Here is a 22414-nt window from a genome sequence, read left to right on the forward strand (position 1 = left end):
TGTGCTCCCCATATGTGCTCAGTGCTGGAGGAGGCCAGAAAAGGATGTTAGATCCCCTGGAACTGGAATTACAGATGGTTGAGAACCACCATGTAGAAGCTTGGAATTGAACTCTGGTCCTCTGGAAGAGCAACCAGTGCTCTTAACCTCTGATCCATCTCTCCACCACCAAGTTTGAAATCATAACATAAATCCAGCCTGGCACGGTGGCACATACCTGGACTCTCAGTACACAGGAAGCTGAAGGATCAAGTTCTAGGCCAGCCTGTGGTTCACAGTGAGATCCTGTCTCAGACTCTCACCTGTATGCTTTCTATTGCTAATAAATAAAAATACCTTTTTTTTTTCAGTACTGGAGATGGAACCTAGAGTTGCATGCTAGGCAAATTCTCTAATACTCATATCTCAGCCCTAAAATAAAAGTTGTTTTAAAATATTTTTAAAGGTCAGGTGTGGTGGTGCACACCTTTAGTCCCAGCACTCCAGAAGCAGAGGTGGAGGAGGACTCAGAAGCTTCCAGCCTGAGGAAACAGGATCACCTGAGGAACTAGCAAGGTGAGATAGCTGTGGCTTGTTCCGCTTCTCTGGTCTTCCAGCAGTCACCCCAATAACTGGCCTCAGGTTTGACTTCATTAATAAGAACCTTTAAGATTCCTGCTACATCTGGCGCCCAACGTTTGTGGTACCTCGAATTCATGACAAAGCCTCTTGCCCGTGGCCTTGTGAGCCCCATCTCAGGCCCGAGCTACACTCGGCCGGCTGTGGTGGCGCATGCCGGTAGGATTTACTGAAGAAGGCAGAGGCAGGAGGATCCCGAGTTGAGGCCGGCCTAGGAGAAGCTTCGGCCGGGGCGAGCCACAAACAGAGTGGTGGGACCATGGAGGCAGCGGCTGCTGCTCCAAGTTGCTGGCTGCTTCTCATCGTGTTGGTGATTGCGGTGATGCTGCTACCTGGGACAAAGTGTTTACCACTGCTTGTTCAGAGAAGAATTGCCAAGACCAGCGTGTTACAAGAAAGCATCGGCAAAGGTCAGTTTGGAAACGTTTGGCAAGAGAAATGCTGGGGAGAAATTGCTGTGAAGATTTTCTCTTCTAGGGAAGAATGTTCATGGTTCCAAGAGACAGACATTTATCAGACTGTGATTGCTCCAAACCACAGAGGAGGCACACAAAAAAAAAAAAATCTAAAGGGAACCATGATCATGCCTAACAGTGACTTTGAAATCTTCAAAAGGATGATGGGACTCCACAATGATGATGCCACATGGACTATGGTAAAGCCAATAACACCACAGAAAGATCGACTTTGGATTACAAACTGCTCAGGACAATTTCGAGATGACTGGCTGAGATGATACAGCCTGACCGACTACTTGAACAAGGACTTGAAACAAGCCCTGCACTTTCTCACTATGCAGCGGCGGGACAAATGATACAGGACTTGACAATTAACCCAAAATTTTTCTTTTCAGGATCCCCTAAAGATGGAAGTAATTTTAAGAAGACGACGTCCACATCCCCAAAAGGTGGGATGGGAGGTTTTCGGTCGTTTAATGAGTTTTGGATATTGTCATTGTTTATGATGATTGGTTACAAGTTGTTAATTGTTAATGGTCAGGAAAAGAGCTGAACATGGAGATTAGATTCAGAGGTTTTGTTTAAAAAGAAAAAAGAATATAGATGTGAGGTAGATCACTGAATCTGCTCTTAGAAAAAAGATGAAGAAATAATAGGATAAATGGGTAGATCACTGAATCTACTATAAAAAGAAAAAGGAAAAGATATAAAAATGACAAAAGGTAGATTACTGAATCTATTATGAAAAGAAAAATACTTTTTAAATGGAACTACTTGTTTTAAACAGGATAAGTAATGAAAATTTTTGTCTGAGCTTATCAAATGTTACTGGACTGGACATTGTTATATATAATGGAATTTTTCTCCTGAATCTGTCAAATGTTAATGGACTAGACATTGTTAATGTAATTCTTGACTGTGTATATTGTATATACTTATTGGATAGTTTTTCTTTTATTAGTTATAAGCTTTTTTTAATTTTAGACAAAAACAGGGGAAATGTGGTGGGTATTGTGTTCCCTGAAATATTGTGTGTTCCCCGAAATAAACATATCTGGGGTCAGAGAACAGACAGCCACTAGAACAAAGCCAAAAATGGTGGCTAGAAAATGGGAAGAGTAAGCCATAGCAGAAGTTGGGCGGTGGTGGTACACGCCTTTAATCCCAGCACTTGGGAGGCAGAGCTAGCCGGATCTCTGAGTTCAAGGCCACTTTAGAAACAGCTAAACATGGTGACCCATGCCTTTAATCCCAGAAACCCAACCTTTAATCCCAGGCAGTGACAGCAGAAAGAGAAAGATATATAAGGCATGAAGAGCAGAAACCAGGGCAATTAGAGTAAAGCATGTAGTTAGTTAAGCATCTGGTTGGTTAAGTGTTCAGGCTTTGGAGCAACACAGCTGAGATTCATGTGGAGGAGGGCTCAGAAGCTTCCAGTCTGAGGAAACAGGATCACCTGAGGAACTAGCAAGGTGAGATAGCTGTGGCTTGTTCTGCTTCTCTGGTCTTCCAGCAATCACCCCAATAACTGGCCTCAGGTTTGACTTCATTAATAAGAACCTTTAAGACTCCTGCTACACAGAGGTAGGCTGATCTCTGTGAGTTTGAAACCAGCCTGGTCTACATAATATGGCTGTCTAGGACAGCCAGGACAGAACAGTGAGACCGTGTCTCAAACACAAAACCAAAACGCAAACCCCAAAAACAACAACAACAAAAATTGTTTTTAACTGTGTATGTGTGTGAAGGGGGACGGGGTGGAGATGTGTGCAGTGAGTGCAGATGTCTAGAGGTGCCAGAAGAGGGCACCAAATCCCCTGGAGCTGGAGTTACAAGCAGTTCTGAGACACGAGTGCCAGGTCCAAACTTGAGTCCTCTCCACGAGCAGTGTATGCTGTTAACCACCGAGTCCTTTCCCCAGCCCTGAAGTAGCTTAAGTCTGAATGTTGTAGAAATGAATAGGCAAAGGGAGTAGAGGACAGTGAGAAGTCCAGGTGTATGTGCCTGCGTCTTTGGAGAGTTCTTTGGAGGCTGGCAGAACAGTGTCCACGCATCTCAGGTCGGAGAGTGAATTTTATAATACGTTAGTGTTGGATGCTGTGGGGAAAGACTTTTCCTGCCTGAGAGTTCACTAGAAGAGTTAACAGGCCTCAGTTAGGCTGGTTCTGCTCCAAGGCAACAGGCAGGCTTTGTTCTCCAAGGCCACATTCCCAGTTATTAAACTAATAGTAAGCATGATACACAACTGGAAAATATTGTGCCTGGCTAGGAAGCTGCTTCCTAGCAACAAGTTTTAGATGGTATGCTCTGATCTTTAATGGATAAACAATTACCTTTGCACATCCTGTTCCCAATGATTGATTAAAACTTAACCTCAGTTCAGGGAAATCTTAATTTAGTCAAGGCCATTCTCAAACATCTTCCCAAGTTTTGAAAGAAATTTATAGAGCCAAAGCCAGCCGTAGGGCCCAGGAGAAAGGCAGGACATCTGGTCCTCAGCTGCCATTGTCAGCGGCTGTTGACACCTGCGTTCTCATCTGGCTTCCAGTTGTGCAGGCCACGAACACAACAGCTCTGGGCTTCCCTCCTTCTGAACTTGAGGTCTCTTCAGGATCTTGGCTTGCTAAACTTTTACATTGCCTTTTGTGAGGGGCATAGAACACGCCCATCTGCTCTTCTATGGGGAGCAAGGAAAACACCCCAGAAGTTGCCCTCAGGTGCTGTGTGCAGAGAAATGTCCCAAGATCTGCCACTTAAGTTCCACATAGCAAATGAGGTCCAGATCTCCTTGTTAGGGTTTCTGTGACCCACCTAGTGCATCCCTCACAAGCAAACCCCTTGTCCTCCTCTGGACTTCTCTTCCCACACTAGAGGAATCCTGTCACTGGAGACTGATGAGGATCAAAGCATTCTTCCATGCCATGTCTTTTGTTATACACATACGTCATGCCCTGACCAATGTGTATGACATGAACTCTGAACAATTAGAATTGATCTAAGAAATCCTAAACTAGAAGTAAATCCTAAACTAGAAGTAAGGAAAGCCGGAAGAGCAGCTACCCCAGGGAAGATTTCTCACAGTTCCTGTAATTGCCTCACAGCTAAATCTATATATGCACATCTTCTGGCTTTTGTTCCATCCTCTTTTTTTAAATAAGTGTGTGTGTGTGTGTGTGTGTGTGTGTGTGTGTCCATGTATGTGAGTCTCCCCATGTATGTGAGTCTTCTATACACACAAAGGCCAGAAGAGGGCATCAGATGTTCTGCAAATGGTAGCGTACTAAGACCTTTCTCTTTTTAGTTCTGGCCAAAACTGTAATCAATTTTCTTTCACCAGGAAGAGGAAGAACTGTGCAAAGAACCCACGCCAGCGTCATGTGGAGAAATTAAGCAAAGGCACAGAGCAAGATGTGGCTGGAGAACGAGAGTGAGCCCCAGGGACAGTGAGAAATGAGGTCAGAGAGGTAAGGAGGCAAGGCTTAGAGAGATGCTGGATCCTTATCTTCTGAGTGGGATGGGAAGGTTTTAGAAAAGTTCTACAGAATACAAACGAAGCTGCTTACAAGGGTCCCTATAATTGCTTTATTGAAAAGAGACTCTAGAGGTTAATGGATGAAATCAAGGTCAGTTAAGGCTACTTCAACAGTCCAGGCAAGGCAGGATGATGAACTAGGGTGAGTGGCCTCCATTGTTTCTGGAGAAGTGTCAGCCATCTTCTTTGTGATTACTATCTTCCTGTAAGTAGTCAGTCACCTTATCCTTATCCATCAGTTTGATTATGATGTCTAGGTTGAAATTTCTTTGAATTTGTTCTTCTTAGGGTGCACTCAGCCTTCTGTATGCTTCCCACTGCATTTGGGAGGTTGTCAGGTACTGTCTCCTGATCACTTTCTGCTCTCTAATCCTCTTCTCCCTCCAGGAGTCCAGCTCTGCATGCATCAGGCACGGAACCACCCCCTTCACTCTCTTCTCATTTTCCTCCACCTCCTGTTCTTGGGACTGAATAATTTTTCATTGATTTGGCTTCAAGTTATTTTATCATTTCCAGTGAGTAGAATGTTAAATACATGGACTGTACTACATTTACAGGTTTAGGCTGCCCACTACAGTTTCCATTTTTTCCTGCTGCATTGACAAGCTATGTCCTAGGGGTGGGGGACCGGGGCTTTTATGGAGCTTGTCCTAGGTCTATTGTGAAGTAAAAATGTATTAGTCATGAAGAGATTAGAAAATGCAATCCATTATCAAGATGAAAAGCAGTCACTAGAAATCCTCACCGGGGTTATCCAGATGTGGGAATGAGTGGACTGGGCCTTTAAACCACTTGTCATACACATGTCAGTCCTATGAAAGGAAAGTGTGGTGACATCAATGAAACAGATGTGTGATCTCAGTAGATCTTCAAGTAACTTAACTTCATGCCAGAGAAAAACAGTAACATTCCTTACAGCACACACACACACACACACACACACACACACACACACACACACACACACAATTTAGCACTCCAAACACAAAATTCATGTGTATGTCATACAATCAAAATCTATCCAGCATGTAAAAAAAAAGGAAAATATTACTTGTAACTGGACAAATCAATATATACATAGGTGATAGAATTATCAAGCAAGGACATTAAATAGCCATTATAAAAATAATAAATGCTATGAAGAATATAAAGGGGGAGGCATGACTATTATGAAGAGGGGAATAGAGACACAGAAAGGCACAAAGAAAACTTCTGTACTTGAAGAATAAAGGGACTGGGACAGTCTGGAACCTAAGGCAGGAGGATTTCAAGTTTGAGGCCGGCCTGAGCTTCCTGTCTCAAAAGGACATAAAAGGAGGTAGAGCATAAGGAAAACACCTCACAAAACCACTAACCAATAGACTTGTGGGAGGGGGCTGAGGACATAGGTCAGTGGCACAGCACCTGCTTACCATGTGTGAGGCCCCGGGTTCAATCTTAAAGACAGTGCAGCAGGAGACTTAATGAGTTTTCTTTAACTAAAATACAGAGAGATGGCTCTTTGCCTCAGAACAATCAGTTACTGGTGATTAAATCTCTTTCAAATACCCTATTGATCTCCAATCATTAATCATTTTTAAGTGAAACATTACACCAGCATTGTAGGGCAGAAATATGGTGTGAGCCTCCACAGTGAACCTCACTTTTTCTAACAGCTACAGTTTTGAAAGGAACAGTGGTAGACAAACATTACGCAGTTGTCAAAGCACACAGACAGTGCAGTCCCAATAGTGAATCCTATCGGTGTGTCAGCACCGGCGTGCTCATTGGCACAGATGTACCACTGGTGGGGGACATCGGTTATAGATGAAGTTGTGCGGACAAAGGGCAGGAGCCATGCACTTTCTGTACCTTCCATTCAACTTGGCTGTGAGCCTAAAACTGTCCTAAAAGGCAAAGCCTTAGTTGAAAGGGGAAGAGGGTGGGGCAGCAATAACGTAATACAGTGCACATGTATAAAAGCCTCAAAAAATGTTTAAAGGGAGGAAAGTCTATTGTTTTAAAGAAGCACAAAGCAGTCAGGGCAGGTTGGGAAATAAATTCAGCCATTGAGTCCCACGGCCTAAATTACGATCCCAGTTTCAGAATGTTCACATTATTCAAATGTCAAGTACTGGCTCAGACATTCTAAATACAGTATGAAGCTGGGTGCACACAATTTCAGCACTTGATCAGGAAATCAAGGCCTGCTCTGTCTTCATAGTAAGTTCAAAGTCATCCTGAGCTCCTTCCTGTCTCCAAAATACAAATATAAATAAACAAATAAACACAATATATTCGTTAATCTTATCAAGAAGGCCAGGGGTTGGGAGGGGAAGCCTCAGAAGTAAAATGTCCTCACCCATAGATGAACAGGGCTAGTTGTGAGTCGTGTCCAATCTGGACTCTGGAGTGCGTCAGGACCTTGCTCTCTCCACTAGTCATTGCTACCATCTGACTCCGCGGAAAGCTACCTGCATTTAGTGACCTGAACAGAGGAAATGGAAATAAGCAATCGGCTTCACTTCTGAACAGCAAGGTAACTCTAAAATGGATTCGCTGTCTATTCAAGGGCTGGACAGTCAGGAAGAGGGGAAGCCTCCTACACAGTGAATTAGCTGTGATTAGTAGACCCTCGGGAACATTCTCCACAGTAGATGCTAGAGTGGCCTGGGAAGACCCACCTCTAAAACCTCTCCAACAAACTATGAATTTCAAGGCTCTCCAAGTCTAGTCATACAGTTGCTCTGCCCTTTTCTCGTCTGGTACTAGGTATTAGGTATTAACAGTGCGGGAATGGCGCAGCGAGGCCACCCGGTGAGCTCGCAGCTTTTTAGCAGAGCCCTTTGACCTTGAGGGGAGGCCAGACGACACGCCTCCTTTAGGTCGAAGCAGCCCTTGGACAGGATCTTGAGTATTCAGGAGGACGCGGGTAGCCGGTTCACCCGCTGCGGTTCAGGTTTGACTTAGCCTTTGGATTTCAGACGGACTTGGTAGAGCCGTCGCCTCTCAGCCGCGGGGGCCCCATTACCCCGGCTTACGGCAGAGGCGCTCCAAAGGGGTCTCCAGCCTCCGACTTCCCGTTTGGAGAATGCTGCCGGGGAGCCCGAGGCCGAAGGCGACACACAGCTGGCCCATAACAAAGAGCCAGGGTCCAGGGCGCGCTGCCGCCCCCCGGGAGGTTTTGGAAACTCTGAGCGGCCAGGGCGGGGCTTCGGGGCGCTGCAGCCAATCAGCAGAGGGCCAAGGGGCTGGGGGCGGGGTCTGGTGCCAGCGGCTGCGGCGGCCAGGCTGGGTCCGAGCATCCCGCGGCTTCGGACCCGCCCGGCCCGGACATGGCGAGCGTCCGGGCCTCCCCGCGCAGCGCGCTGCTGCTTCTTCTGGCCGCGGCGGGGGTCGCGGAGGTGACGGGGGGCCTGGCCCCGGGCAGCGCGGGTGAGTAGCCCCGGGAGCGACGGTCGGGGCGGTCCGGAGCGAGCGCCTTAGCGCTCCAAGATGGCGCGGGGCCGGGGGCGGGGTGCGAGCGCCCCCAGACCCGCGGGCGGGGTGCACCCTCGCGGGTGGGTCTGGAGCGCCGTGCGGGGCCGGAACCCGGACCCCGCTCCCCTCCCTCGCCTTCTCCGCGCTGAAGATCTTCCAAACCCGAGGGCGCGGTGACTTGGGTTCGAGGCCTTGCTCTGACACCTCCCAGACAGGGGCCCCTTGCCCTGCCCGACCCTGGTGCCTGGCGGGGGTCCCTGTCAGAAGGCAGGGAGGTGCCTGGCCTCGCGGGGCGGACGGGATTCGTAGGTGCAGCCCTCTGACCGCTGCCCAGCCGCTTGTTGTCACTTCATTTGACTGACTTGGCCCGAGAGGCGCTAAGTTCCACAAGTGTGGGTGCACTGTCCGTCCGATCCCGGGCTGGTGGGACCGGGGTGACTACAAACCGCTCAATCACCCTGGGGCCGGCCGGCCAGCTGGAGGAGAGATGTGTTCTTGGACTTTCTTAGAGCAGTTCCCTCCGAGATGGAGAGGAAGCTTGACCTCTTAGGATTGTCCGGCACTTGCTCAGCTTTCTAACGCTAACTTGTGCTTCCCGGGAGACCTCAGGCTGAGAGGTGGCGTAAGACGGAAGCTCGAAGTAGTTCCAATTCAGGCCAACATATTCCCAGGAGAGGTGCGGGAGCGGCTGCGTGTGCACAGAGGAGGAGTGACTTCCACCCAGGAGATGAGAAAGACCAAGTGTCTACCTATACTAGCCATCAGAAGATGACTGGGATTTGTATGACCGGGGTAATGGAGGAGTGTGTTGCATACAGGATGAGGCACCTAGGGAAAAACAAACTCAGTCTCAACAAGGTTCTTAAGAAAATCTGTAATATTAAAATTAATGTTTTTTTTTAAGGCAGGCATTTGAAGAAGGGAGGGATTTTTGTCAGGATTAGTTGACTAGTTGAGTTCTAGTGTATAGTTAGCTATACACTAATAAGGAAACTAAAGGAAAGGAAGAACAGTATGAATTCCTGACTAATTCACCTTACTGTGTTCTAGTTAGCCCAAAGATACGGTCTGCAGAATACTGGTTGTCCTTTCTTATCTCCCACTATTGTAGAGTAGGGCCTTTAGGAAAACTTAAGCAAGTTACTTTGCCTTAATCTTTTTTTTTTTAATTTTAATATTCACATTCTTATATATGGTGCCTTCTAGATTGGTGATTCTCAACCCTGTGGGTTGTGACGACCCTTTTACAGGGGTCAACTAAGCCCATCGGAAGACACAGATACTTACATTACAATTCCTAACAGTAGCACACTTACAGTTATGAAGTAGCAATGAAATAATTTTATGGTTGAGGGTCACCACAACATGAGGAACTGTTGTAACATTAGGAAGGTTGAGAACCTCTCTTCAGGATTTTTGCTGTAAGGATTAACCGAGGTAGCCGTGTATAGCATTTAGCATAGCAGGCACCGGAGTGTTAGCTCTTAACTATATCTGGACAAGCCAGGTGTAGTACTTTACACTGTAATTCCTGGGAGGCTAAGGCAGGAATAACATCGCAAGACCCAGGCCAGGCTGGGTCACAGAGTAATACCCTGCCTCAAATAATACAAAATAAACAAAAAATGAAAAGCCAGAGAGACAAAAAAAAGAGAGAGAGAGCAAGAAAGAAAGAAAGAAACAAAGAAACATAGAAAGAATTTGTGAATGTGAATGAAACATACTACATTGTAGCCCATCTTAAAAGTTCACAATGACCAAGGGGTCCTTTGACAAAGACATGTATTTGTTGAGGAGTTAGAGAACAGCGGCTGGATGTGAGTTTCTTTGGGGTGATAGAAATTATATAACTGAATATGCTGAAAATAACTGAATTAATACACTTTAAAAGGGCGAACTTCAGAAGATGTGATTTATATCTCAAACGGCTGTGGAAAGAAAAAATGCGTGTTATTTAACTTTATAACACTTTGGAACACACTGGGCTAGTTATTTCCAGTAGCCCTTTCATCAAGACATCTGTGACTTCATATAGTTTGCATTGTTCAATAAAAAGAGTAATTCCAAGTTTGATCACAGATTGAGACTCGTGCCTTGTACTCAATTCTGGGAAGCATATAGTGCAGGTTTCTTATGTGAAGGGCATTGGATAATATAATGGACCAAAGCTTCCACTTGGATTTGTAGAGGTCTGAGCAGAAATTGAGAACACAATTATTAAATTGTGTTTCAGTGAAGGCCTGGTTTGTAGTCCTGTTCATATGGTCTCATTTCCCCTCTCATTATCCAAGATTGTCTCCTCTCGTACAAAGCTTTCCAGGTCACTGACCCCTTCTGCAGTATCTGCCCTGACTGTTCTATTCTTGGGGGTGAAGGTAGCTGAGTGCTGCAGCTTGCTCAATGATGATCTCATTGGAGGATGGGGTAAGAGCCCTTGCTGCAGGCTCGGGGGCTGTGTCTTATGGCACCTTAGTGGCTCTGTTTCTATTTAAGATGTTTTGTAAGAATACAAAAGAGAGAAAGATGGGTAACATTAAGGGCCAAGTTTCAAGGAGTTGACATTTGAGGGATTATGTAATAGCCTAGAATCCAGAAAAAGAATGTCATGAATTTTAAGTTAGAAAAAGGAAACGCCCATCTGGAGGAAGTAATAAAAAGCAGATTTTCTTCCCACTGACTATCTTGGCCCATAATATAGAGAGAGTCAGGGCTAGTGACAGACCAGATCCTGCAGGTTATCCTGGTATACCGTTGGAGCCCCTCCCTTGCTCCATAGACGTAAGCAATCTTTCATTATTCCCACTTTTCACTGTCCTAGAAGAAAGTGAGAAGAGGTCAAGGAGACAGGTTTATTTATTTTAAATGTGACTTTTTAAAAGGGCATGATGGATTGAACTGAGGACTGTTTATTCAGGAAATGCTGGGTGGTTACTGGATGTCAGGCCCTGTGTGTGGTAGGCACAGAGCTAATGCCTTCAACTTACATTCTGTGGGAGGAGAAATCGGTAATAAATGGATAAAATGATTTCTGGATATAAGTCTGGTCTGAAGACACTAAATCTCATGGTAAAAGAACTGTCTGGGAGAGTGTTTCTTTCTGTAGAGTTGACAAGAGCAGCCTCTTGGAGAAGGTAAGGTTGAGAGTGAAGACAGAAGGCAGTGAAGGTGCTGTCTGTATGGAAGGTGGGCTGGGGTTCAAGAACAGAACCATAAGACAGAAGAACCGGGAAGCCTCTGTAGTTGAAACATAGTGAGCCAGAGTGTAGGCTAGGGCTATATGGTGCCTAGCTTTGCTGGAACCATCTGATGTTATTCTGTGTGCAAATAGAAATCAAGAATTTTACATAAGGGAGATATGGCTAGATTTATATTTTATCCACTGAGCCATCTCTCCAGCCCCATTGGTTTGTATTTCAGATCACTCTTGCTGAAACATAAAATAAAATGAAAATAAAGCAGTCATTATATACAAAAAGAGTAAAGAGTAACTAGAAATCTGTTACAGTGTTTCAAACAGAAGCCAGATATGGGTGGCCCACACTTTTAATCCCAGCCCTAGAGAGGCAGAGGCAGGTGAAGCTTGTAAGTTCAAGGCCAGCCTGATCTACACAATGAGTTCCAGGACAGTCAGGGCTATATAAGGAGACCTTTTCTCAAAAACAAACACAACACAAGAAGATACTGGTGATTTGTAAGTATTTGTGGAAGTAGAAGGAAGTCAAGATATATTGTCGATGGATTGATGGGGAATGATGGAAGGAAGAATTACGGGTACTCATTGGTTTGGTTTGCTCTTGCTTGTTTTTATCTTAAATGACTTGGTAAAAGTGATGCCCCTTCCTAGGGTAGGAAAGATGGGAGAAAGCAGTATTGAGGAAAATTGGCAGGCAAGGCAGGAACAGAGTCAAAAGTTTCAATTAGGGGGCTAAGGATGTAGCTCAGTGGTAGAGCATTGAGAATGCACAAAGCCTGAGTTCAGTCCCCAGCACTGGAGAGGGTCGGGGGGCCAGAGCAGGGAAAGAGTAAAGCTCCATCTTTGTTAGATGTTTAAGACAGATATCAGTAGTAACTGACTGCCCCAAGTATTTGTTAAGCTGCTAATAGTGCTGGAAACACAGCCCATGTTACAAAGTGGTGAGGAAAAATAGAAGTGTTCTCAACTTTTGTGCGGCTTACAGTTTAGCAGGAAATTCAGATTTTTAACATCACCAGAAATCTAAGCATAGTGGCACTGTAATACCAGAACTAAGAAGGTAGAGGGGCAGGGGGTTTTCAAATTTGAGACCAGTCTGGGCCACCTAATGAGGCCCTGTCTTAAAACGAAACACATAAATCCCCAAGAATTGCAGGATATCTACATTGCTAATACATGGTTTAATTAGCACTTACCGATTTGAATTTCAAGTCTAAAGAATATATTTGAGGAAAAACTGATTTCATCGAGCATGGAGCACATGAGATGGTGAATGCTACAAAGCGAGGTGATAACACAAACATTGCCAACATTCTGGCATTGTAGTATATGCTTGTAACTCCAACGCTCAGTGGGCAGGGCGGGAGAACTGCAAGTCTGAAACCCACCTGAGCATATAACAAATTCCAGGCCATCCTGGTTCTTTGTGGGAGGAACATGTCTTCAAAGCAAGTGGGTGGGGTGGCTGGCACACAGCAGACAACTAGAGGTAGTTCAGTCAGTAAAGTGCCTGTCATGTAAGCATGAGCACCTGAGTTCAGCTCTCTAGCACTCACATAAAAAAAAAAAAAAAGAAGTCGTGCACCAGCATGTGTCTGTAATCCCAACACGGGGTCCTGGGTGTGTGTAGAGGAAGTGGATCCCTGGAACTCACTGGTAAGATCCAGGCTCAGTGAGAGACTCTGTCTCAAAGAAAAGGAGAGTGACTGAGAAGGACCTCAGACACCAGTCTTTGACCTTTACCAACATGTGCACCCACATGAGTGCACACACATATAAATGAATTCTTTTAAAAAGCCATATGTGATAGCACACCCTTGAATACTAGCACTTGGAAGATGAAGGCAGGAAGACCAGGAGTCTAAAAGTCATTCTTTTCTATGTGAGTCGGAGGTTAGCATGGGCTATATGTGACCCTGTGTCAACAAAATTTTAAATGTATGTGTGTGTGTGTGTGTGTGTGTGTGTGTGTGTGTGTGTGTAAAATACTGAGAAGGACATTCTAACCAAGAAATAAGTCATTGGGAACTAAATTTCATACCATTAGATCCTTGTGTATGTTGGGACCCCTGGAGAATGAGGAAGGGGATTACCCATGACTATTGAGAACGGGTGTCTAGAAGAGTCTTCAGAAGAGTCACCCTAGTTGTTTCATAATAATAAATATCTGGGTTAAGTGCTCTTGATGACAATAGCAGCGAGACAGCTGGCTGAGATCCGGGGCTCTTGGGTAGCATCTAAGAGGGAACTGCGTGCACCAAGGGTGGGACATTTTATCACACTCTTTACCTTCCTGAGGGCCAAAAAGTGGGAAATTGCCAAGAAGCAAGCCTGCATTAATTTGAGAGCCTTTCCCTGCCTTGCTGCTGCTCTGTGTGCATTTCTCACACTTCCTCTTTGTTCCTGTAGTTTCTGTGCTCTCATCCGCATTTTCCAAGTCTCCTGACCCTGTAAGCCTATCACCAATGGCTCCAATTTATTATAGATATGTATATACATATCCACACATGCTGAATTGTGTGTGAGTGCATCACCGTAATGTAGTACTGAGATGATGAAGTGGGAGAAAAATGTCCTGTACTTCTTCTTTTACTGTTAAAAGGAAATTCTGGGGCTGAGAGATGGCTCAGAGGTTCAGAGCAGTGACTGCTCTTCCAGAGGTCCTGAGTTCAATTCCCAGCAACCACATGGTGGCTCACAACCATCTACAGTGGGATCTGATGCCCTCTTCTGGCATAAAGTCAACAGAGCACTCATATACATAAAATAAATCTTTGGGGATAAAAAGGTTCTTTAAAAAAAAAAAAAGCGGGGGGGGGGGGGATTCTGTGTGGCTAGAGGAGCTGCTCAGTGGTTAGGGACATTTACAGCTCTTGCAGAGGGCCTGAATTCTGTTCTCAGTACCCATATCAGGTAGCTCAAAACCTCCTGTAACTCCAGCTCCAGGAGATCTGACACCCACTTCTTGCCTCGGTAAGCACCCATCTACATATAACATACACACAAAAACATGCACACACATAAATAAGAAATAAAAATAAACCTTTGTGGGGGCGTGGTTAACAAAAAGGCTGGAGAGATGGTTCAGCAGTTAAGGGTACTGGCTACCTTTCCATTCCCAGTACCCATGTAGCTGCTCACCACCATCTCAACTCTAGTCCCCGGGGATCTGACGCCTTCTTCTGAGCTCCATGGTCACAGCACAAGCAAGGTACATATACATACATGCTGACAAAACACCCATACACATGAAATAAATAAAATGTAAAGGCATAAAGGAACAGAGCTGTGTTAATTTTTAACTGAACAGTATACCAGAGGCTTACAGTCAGTCTCTGATACCAAAAGAAGCCCTGTGAAAGGCCTGGAGAGGAGCCCAGGGCCAAAGGCTCCACTTCTGCCACTTGGATTAACCTGAAAATCAACAGCCAAATTAGAGAAGAAAGACTTAGTGTGTGTAGGTCCAGGTGGGATCCGGTAAATGTACATTTTCCTCCCTAAAATGATTAAGGTTTAAGGAAGGGAAAACTAGGAAAAGATTTGGAAATTTTATAGTCCAGCCAGCAGAAGATAGGCGGCTGATTACGAGTGACATCAGCCTGTCTCTAAAAACGGGGAAATGAATGTGGCTGTTGTATTGGTGGTAGAACCAACTGAGGACATTGCAGTGTTGACAGTGGTGAGGTAGTGTGTAATACAGACTGAACAAACTGTATCTGGTTCTGTGTATGTGTAGAGAGATGGAGCAGTGTGACAAGATGTTAGCAGTACTGAGTGTGTGCTGGGTATATGGTTAAGCATTTACTTCTGGCTCGTCCTTGGCTGATAAAATATATAAATAAATTCATATACATGCATATCTTTATGTCTTTGTTTGGGGGAGACTAAAGGGGCTTTTCAATGGTCTTTTTAAGACAGTCTTACATTGTAGCCCAGGCTTGTCTCCAACTCACAGTGGACCCCCTACCTGAGCCTCCTAGGTGTGAACATAAAAGGCCTGCAGCACGGTGCCTAGCTTATGTTTTTTAAGTAAGTGTGACAGTTTGCATGACTGTATTTTAAGTTAAAGTTATAGTTGTCCTTTAAATATTTTTAGTGGTCATCACTTTCTAAGTTGTCTTAAAAGTCAAACTTTAGCTGGGCAGTGGTGGCACATGCCTGTACTCCCAGCACTCAGGAGGCAGAGGCAGGTGGATCTCTGTGAGTTCGAGGCCAGCCTGGTCTACAAATCGAGTTCCAGGACAGCCTCCAAAGCTACAGAGAAACCCTGTCTTGAAAAACAAAACAAAACAAAACAAAAAAAAAAAAGTCAAACTTTATTTAAAAATTTCACATACTAAAAATAAGATTCTATTTTTTAAATTTATTTTTTTATTTATAATTTCAGTATTAGCCCAGATTTTTTTCCTATCAGTAGTGTAGGATAGATATGCATATATATGTTCTGTTTTAATAGTTCTTTAGCATGTACTTATTAGAGGACCTATTTTTTTTTAATTTTTAATGACTTATTTTTATTTTATGTGCATTAGTGTTTTGCCTATATGTATGTCTGTATAAGGGCTTCAATCCCCTGGAACTGGAGTTACAGACAGTTGTGAGCTGCCATGTGGGTGCTGGGAATTGAACTCGGGTCCTCTAGAAGAGCAGCCAATACTCTTAACCACTGAGCCATCTCTCCAGCCCAGAGGACCTATTTTCTTTAGCACAGAACACAGGAATGGCTTTGCAATGACAAAATTGAATTATAGCTTTTGGAAGGCTGTTGTGGAAAAATCCCTTTTAACTTCAAAAAGCCTGTAGTTCTAGGGGTCTTTATTTTTAGGTTGTGGTGTGTATTTGCTCCCTTGAATGCTAGCTGGCCTTAAAAATTGCATTTTCCGAGTGTAGCTGGAGCATGCGCCTGTGCTTGCTTGCTTCCATAGTTTACATGTGGTTTCCAGCAGCAGCCAGGCCATGGTGTTTCAGATTACTGGATAATTCTGCTCGAATATTCCCAGGCTACACCAATTCCTTCTTAAAACCAGCAAGCATGGCCTTTAGCAGTTCCCTTTTGGTTTTCATTAATTTTATAATCAGTCTGAGACTAAAACTGCAAGATGACATCTGTATCTCTTTAATGAGGATAAAACCTATGCTTTTTACTCTCCTGTCAATATCAGGTTTTACTTTGAACTTTTCTCTCCTTGTCCAGTTCCATTTTAGGACAATGAGCAGAGTTTTAAACTACAACAAATTAGGTGAACAAATAGACGCATTAGAGTCCAATTATAAAGCAAAGGGTTTCTGGAATGACTTGCCTTGTAGAAAACATTAAGCACTGATTGATTTTTTTTTTTAGACCCCACTCCTCCACCACTGAGCATGGGTATACATTTATTTCTTTAAAAGGTGCTAAAGATTATATGGTTTTTTTTTTTTTTTTTTTTAAGTGTACTAATACATTCAGTGCACCGTTCCGAATCAGCAGGGGCAGTGTGTTGGGGCCAAGGCTCCCAGGCCTGTTGTTGGTGGAGGTGGCGGTCCTTCCGGGGCGGAAGTGTACTATTAAGGAGGAATGCTCGGTCGAGAGGGAAGGGGTCATTGCTGCAGGACTCAGGCTGCCTCTTTCATCCTTTTTGTCTGAAGTACCAGAGCAAGCTTTTGGAAAAGCTAGAAGGAATATGCCAGAATGTCGGCAGAGATTGTGGTGGGGCAGTTGGAGTAGAACTCATTTTCCTTTTCATCTTTATTTTCCAAATTTTGTGGCTTCTTTTGTGTATACTTTTTTTTTTTTTTAATTTTATCTTTGTGCCAACACAAAAACACAACTGTCACCTCAGAAAGGACAAGCAATAGTTTATTCTGAAGCCACATATAAGTGGCCATGGCTCAGGAACATAGAGTTAGGTTACCCCAAATTCCATGTTCCAATGCTGTAACAATTTGGTGAAGTTTGTAACAGAACAAAGAAAGTCGTAAATCAAGGCCCTTGCAGGGACATTGGCAGGACATTAAGAAGTTGGGTTGAAGCAAAGCAGTAACTTCTGGAGGCCTCAGATGCTAGATTGTGACGTTCTTAGCCTCTTGGATGGTGAAAACTAGGATTTTGTTAATACATTCCAAAAAGTCACAGGGTGTTTAGGGGCTAAAGATAGCCCAAGATAAATTGTAGTTAGGCTCTAGACCTGCACTATTCCAGCCTGTCCACCGTCACTGACCTGAACTGTTAGCCAGCATTGCAGAGGATCAGTTGAAGGTGCAGTTTCTTTCTGGAAGCTTCCCATTTGGAAGTCACTCCACAATAAATTTGGCTTTCACTATTAAATGTAAAATGGGGGGGGGGGGAGCTTCTGTATTTCTATTTTAAATAAAACCTCCAGTTGCTATCAGTTTTAATTAGAGTACATTTTATGACTGTTATAAGCGGGCCTTTGCTTCAAGGAACTTTTTTTCAAAAATTCCTCTGGCCCAATCAGACCCCTGTCTGCGTGATTGTTTTCTTTTTGTTAAGGCCGTGTTTATTGGGACCATATGTTACCCTGAGTTATCTTTGCTCAGAATCAGCTGGGTTTTCTGTTCTCGATGACCTTTGTGTTCGAGGGCAGTAAGAAGTGGCAGCTTCCATAGCACTTCAGAAGAGCACATTAGGTCAGGCAAGGGCCTCCCTTTTCAAAGTGGGGCTGCAGACAGAGCCTTTGGAGATGTGGGGGACGACTGTGTGAGGGGGTCTCATGAATGATGGGCCTTCCCTGGAGCTAGAGGGCCGAGAAAGGAAAACTAATACAAGGTACTCTTCACCCTTGTAATCAAGACAAGGTGTGTGTGTGTGTGTGTGTGTGTGTGTGTGTTTAGACTTTTCTTTCCATTTTAGATTTACATTTCCCCCTTAATCTCCCTCTGTAACCCAGGCTGGCCTTAACTCCCTTCTGTCCCCTCTGTGCCAACCTCCCGAGGGCTGCATCATACACTAGGCTGTGCTTGAGAATCTCTAAGTCAGACATTGAGAACTCACAGCTTTCACAGAGAATCGACATGAGAAAGCTGGCCCCACAGTAGTCTTTCATGAAGACTGCTTTGTGGAGAGACTGTTTCCAGCGCTGAGCTTAGCCTTTTAAGTGAGATCTAAGATTTCCTTTTTTTTATTCACTTGTTTATTCATTCTTTTTTAAAAAGATTTATTTATTATGCATACAACGTTCTGTCTGCATGTTTGCATGCAGGCCAGAAGAGGACATTAGATTTCATTATAGATGGGTATGATCTGCCACGTGGTTGCTGGGAATTGAACTCAGGACCTCTGAAAGAACAGTCTATGCTCTTAACTTCTAAGCCATCTCTCCAGCCCTGTTTATCCATTCTTTTCTCCTCCAATACTAGTCCTATTTTCAATTTAAAAGCCAGTTTTATCTCATTTATGTACAAGAACTGTAGATTTTATTTGAATGGAAGATTACATTGCATATATTACTATATGTGCACACATATCTAGGTTTACATATATTTAAGTCATTGTACCAGATGTAGTTGTCTGAAAAAGAAGCCTGAGCCAGGTGGTGGTGGTGGTGGTGGTGGTGGTGGTGGTGGTGGTGGTGGTGGTGGTGCACACCTTTAATCCCTAATCGCAGCACTCAGGAGACAGAGGCATGTGGATCTCTGTGAGTTCAAGGCCAGCCTAGTCTACAGAGTGAGTTCCAGGACAGGCTCCAAAGCTACACAGAGAAACCCTGTCTCGAAAAACCAAAGAAGAAGAGGAGGAGGAGGAGGAGGAGGAGGAGGAGGAGGAGGAGGAGGAGGAGAAGCCGCCGCTGCCTGTGTGAACACAATTAAAAAACCATGTCTAGCCAGGCGGTGGTGGCACATGCCTTTAATCCCAGCACTCGGGAGGCAGAGGCAGGTGGATCTCTGTGAGTTTGAGGCCAGCCTGGTCTACAGAGTGAGTTCCAGGACAGGCTCCAAAGCTACACAGAGAAACCCTGTATCGAAAAACAAACAAACAAAAAAACCCCATGTCTACAGTTTGACCGGGCGATGGTGGCACACACCTTTAATCCCAGCACTCGAGAGGCAGGAGCAAGTGATCTCTGAATTTGAGGCCATCCTGGTCTATAGAGCTAGTTCCAGGACAGCCAGAGTTACACAGAGAAACCCTGTCTCAGAAAACCAAAAACCAAACCAAACAAACAAACACAAACCATGTCTCTGTTTGCCTCTTTTCTGACTTCTTACAGGGGCCAGTTCTGACCTCGACCATTTCAGCTCAGGCCCACAACACAACACAACACATCTTAATCCTATTATACCCACTGTGTTTCACATAGAAGATAGATGCTATCCCCTTCCCTCTTCATTTAGCACTGTCTTAAATCCTTTCTGTGGCTAGGATTTTATCCTGCTACAATAGGCACTTAGAAATTGCTTTTCCTAAAAGGCATTGAGCTGGTGACTGACCCACAAGGTGAAGTAAAACCAAGACAAAATCTGGTACCTCCTCCATCATTTTGTCTCTTTGCTTTGGCTCAGCCTTCTGTTTGAGTCTAGGCAAGTTAGTCTCCCAAGGAGTACCGGTCTCCCTTCAAGGCTGAAGTCACAGAGATAAGCCATTGTCCTAAACTTGTAGAAACAGCCAAACCTTTCAGGACAGACCACTTTTCCTCTGCCCCCTGCAGCAGGAGTAATGGCCCTATAGGACCCAGATTGGTCCCCTGGAGCTTGTGACGGCTCTAAAAGTTTTTATGATCCTCTTTGGGAAAAGAAGACGAGAAAACTGTCAGGCAGACCATACCTTAACCAGGGCTGCTTAATTCTATAAGCCTCTTGCCCGCTGCTTAATTCCTTCTCTGTTTAAAATGAAAGTTCCTGTCAGTCCCTAAAGACGAACTTGGGTTCATTGGCCCCTTTTGTTTGTTTCTCTTTCAAGAATTTATTAGCTCTCCGATTTTACTGTTACTCATCTCTTTAATTGGTGTGTTAAGATAGGCGGCCAACAGATCCTGAGTGTTTTGTCCCTAAAACTAGTTACACTGCCACAGGACTGGAGTTTCCCTGAAGCTGAAAAACACAACTCTTTGTTTACTACTGTGGCCCTGTTTTTGAGCACAGTGCCCACCTCTTGAGCCCACATCTCCCATCAACCACCTCATCTCACTGTGTTCTGCTTGACCTCCAATTGGGTATGCTACAGTCCAGTTCTGCCATAACCACCCAGGGTCTGCACAGACCTGCAGGCTAAAGTGAATGGCCCTAACTAGACTGCTCGCTACATAGGCCAGCCTTACTTCAGGTCCTTTGAGTACAGCGGAGCCTTTCTTGGCTAATGGTGACCTTAACTGGGAAACTGAGGACATTGGACAGTCAGTCACCGAAGTCCCCTGAGCCAGTGCTTTTTGAGTATGGTGTCTCGTGCCCAAGAATAAGAAACACTGACAAGGATTAATGGGAGCAAGTAGATCTTTAAAGGACCACAAAAAAGAACTCCCGGGAGTGGGAAGGGCCCTGCCGAAGAGTGCTGGCTTGTTTCCCTGCCCAGTGGTCTTCCATGGATTCTATGGGGGCTGAGTGGAGATTGAGGTATTTTCTCTTGGAACTGATCATTTTTGAGGACATGGGGACTATGCCATTAAGGTGTCCCACCCAACTAGAGTTACTTCCTCAGATGAGGGGGGTCATGTGCTGTACAACTGGCTCTTGGTCCACCCTGAACCCTGTCCTTGCTGACTGAGGGAAGCCTGCTCCTGTCTCACCAGAGTAACTCACTTACTGTATTTTTTATGAATGGATGTCATGGTTCTGTAGGTGCCTGTAGAGACTAGATGAGGGAGTTGGATCCTTGAGCCACCTAATATAGTACTAAGAATTGAACTCCTGTCCTCTAGAAGAGCAGCAAGCACTCTTAACCACTGAGCCATCTAGCCAGCCCCCTCACATACTTTTGATTTGGGTATAGATCTAATGTCCTCATGCCCCAGGGTCAGTAGCTCCCCAGAACAACTCAGAGCTCAGAGAAGCAGTATACTTAAAATTACTCTTCAGGGAGTAGCTCCAAGGTAGGATACATACTGGGTGTCTGACAGCTGTCTTGTATAAAGTGTATGAACCAGGAGGACCAGCCAAATAAAGACTCAGGGCCAGGTCTGTCCATCTCAGGGAATCAATCTCTCTCTCCCTCTCTCCCCACTTCCCCTACTTTCTCTCTCTCTCTCTCTCTCTCTCTCTCTCTCTCTCTCTCTCTGTGTGTGTGTGTGTGTGTGTGTGTGTGTGTGTGTGTGTGTGTGTAGTTTAGTTTTGAAATGGTCTCACTGTATAGCCCTGGCTGGCCTGGAGCTTGCCATGTAGACCAGGCTAACTGTGTATTCAGAGATTTGGGATTAAAGGCATGTGGCAGCAGACCCAGCAGAGTCAATGTACATTTACATATTAAATCTCCCAGCACATTAATGTGGTCACCGGCTAGGGAAGCTTCACTGAGCTTGTGTCAGAATCTATCTGGGTTCATTGTGTAGGATTTACTGAATTATTGGTCAAATGGTTGAATTCAATCTCTGTTCTCCCTCGCCACCACCGATGATTAAGAGGTTGAGTTGACAAAGGACTCAAATCCCTAATTCTCCTGTCACAGGCTAGTCTTTGAGGCCTGGCCCATCCCCATCCTGAAGCATCCAGTTGGATTACTTCATACCACAGCAGAGACACTCCTACTGTTGAGGAAATCCCAAGGATCTGACGTCTTCCCTCTCAAGAGCTAGAACAAAAGCCGCCCAGATTCTTCATTAGACAACCTAATCCTGGGGAGAGGATGTGTGTAACTTCTTGAGCTAGGCTTTGCCCTTACTGGTCCACATTGATAACAGTATCTTTTAGAATCCTAAATAGTGTGATCAGTGGGAATTTCACCTCATGTGACAGCAGCATGTAGCACATGCCACCGTCTTGAAACATTTTACTTGGTTTCTTGGTCGTTGCTCTGGAAAACAGAACATGTTCCTGCTCCAAAGAGAATAAGAAATAGTTTATTCTGAGCTAAATATGAGCGACCATGACCCAGGAACTTGGGTTCTGGTTACCCAGATGACACAGTCCTCTGTGGAAAGACTCCTGTAGTCAGACAACGGAAGAAAGTAATAAATCACAGTTTTTATCGTTACTAAATACGTTGGTGGGGACATTAGGTAAGTG

At 44.7% G+C, this 22414-nt stretch overlaps 1 protein-coding gene across 1 annotated transcript in view; it reads left to right on the top strand.

Annotated features, from left to right (window-relative positions):
- Positions 1-7862: 7862 nt before the first annotated feature.
- Positions 7863-22414, top strand: part of Reck (reversion inducing cysteine rich protein with kazal motifs) — a 69998-nt gene continuing 55446 nt past the window's right edge. Inside the window, exon 1 of the mRNA XM_036179188.1 lies at positions 7863-8022. Within this exon, the coding sequence (XP_036035081.1) occupies positions 7923-8022 (100 nt within the window). The 5' untranslated portion in view covers positions 7863-7922. The remainder of the gene's footprint in view (positions 8023-22414) is intronic.

This window comes from Onychomys torridus, chromosome 2 (genome assembly GCF_903995425.1).
Source record: "Onychomys torridus chromosome 2, mOncTor1.1, whole genome shotgun sequence".
NCBI lineage: Eukaryota > Metazoa > Chordata > Mammalia > Rodentia > Cricetidae > Onychomys > Onychomys torridus.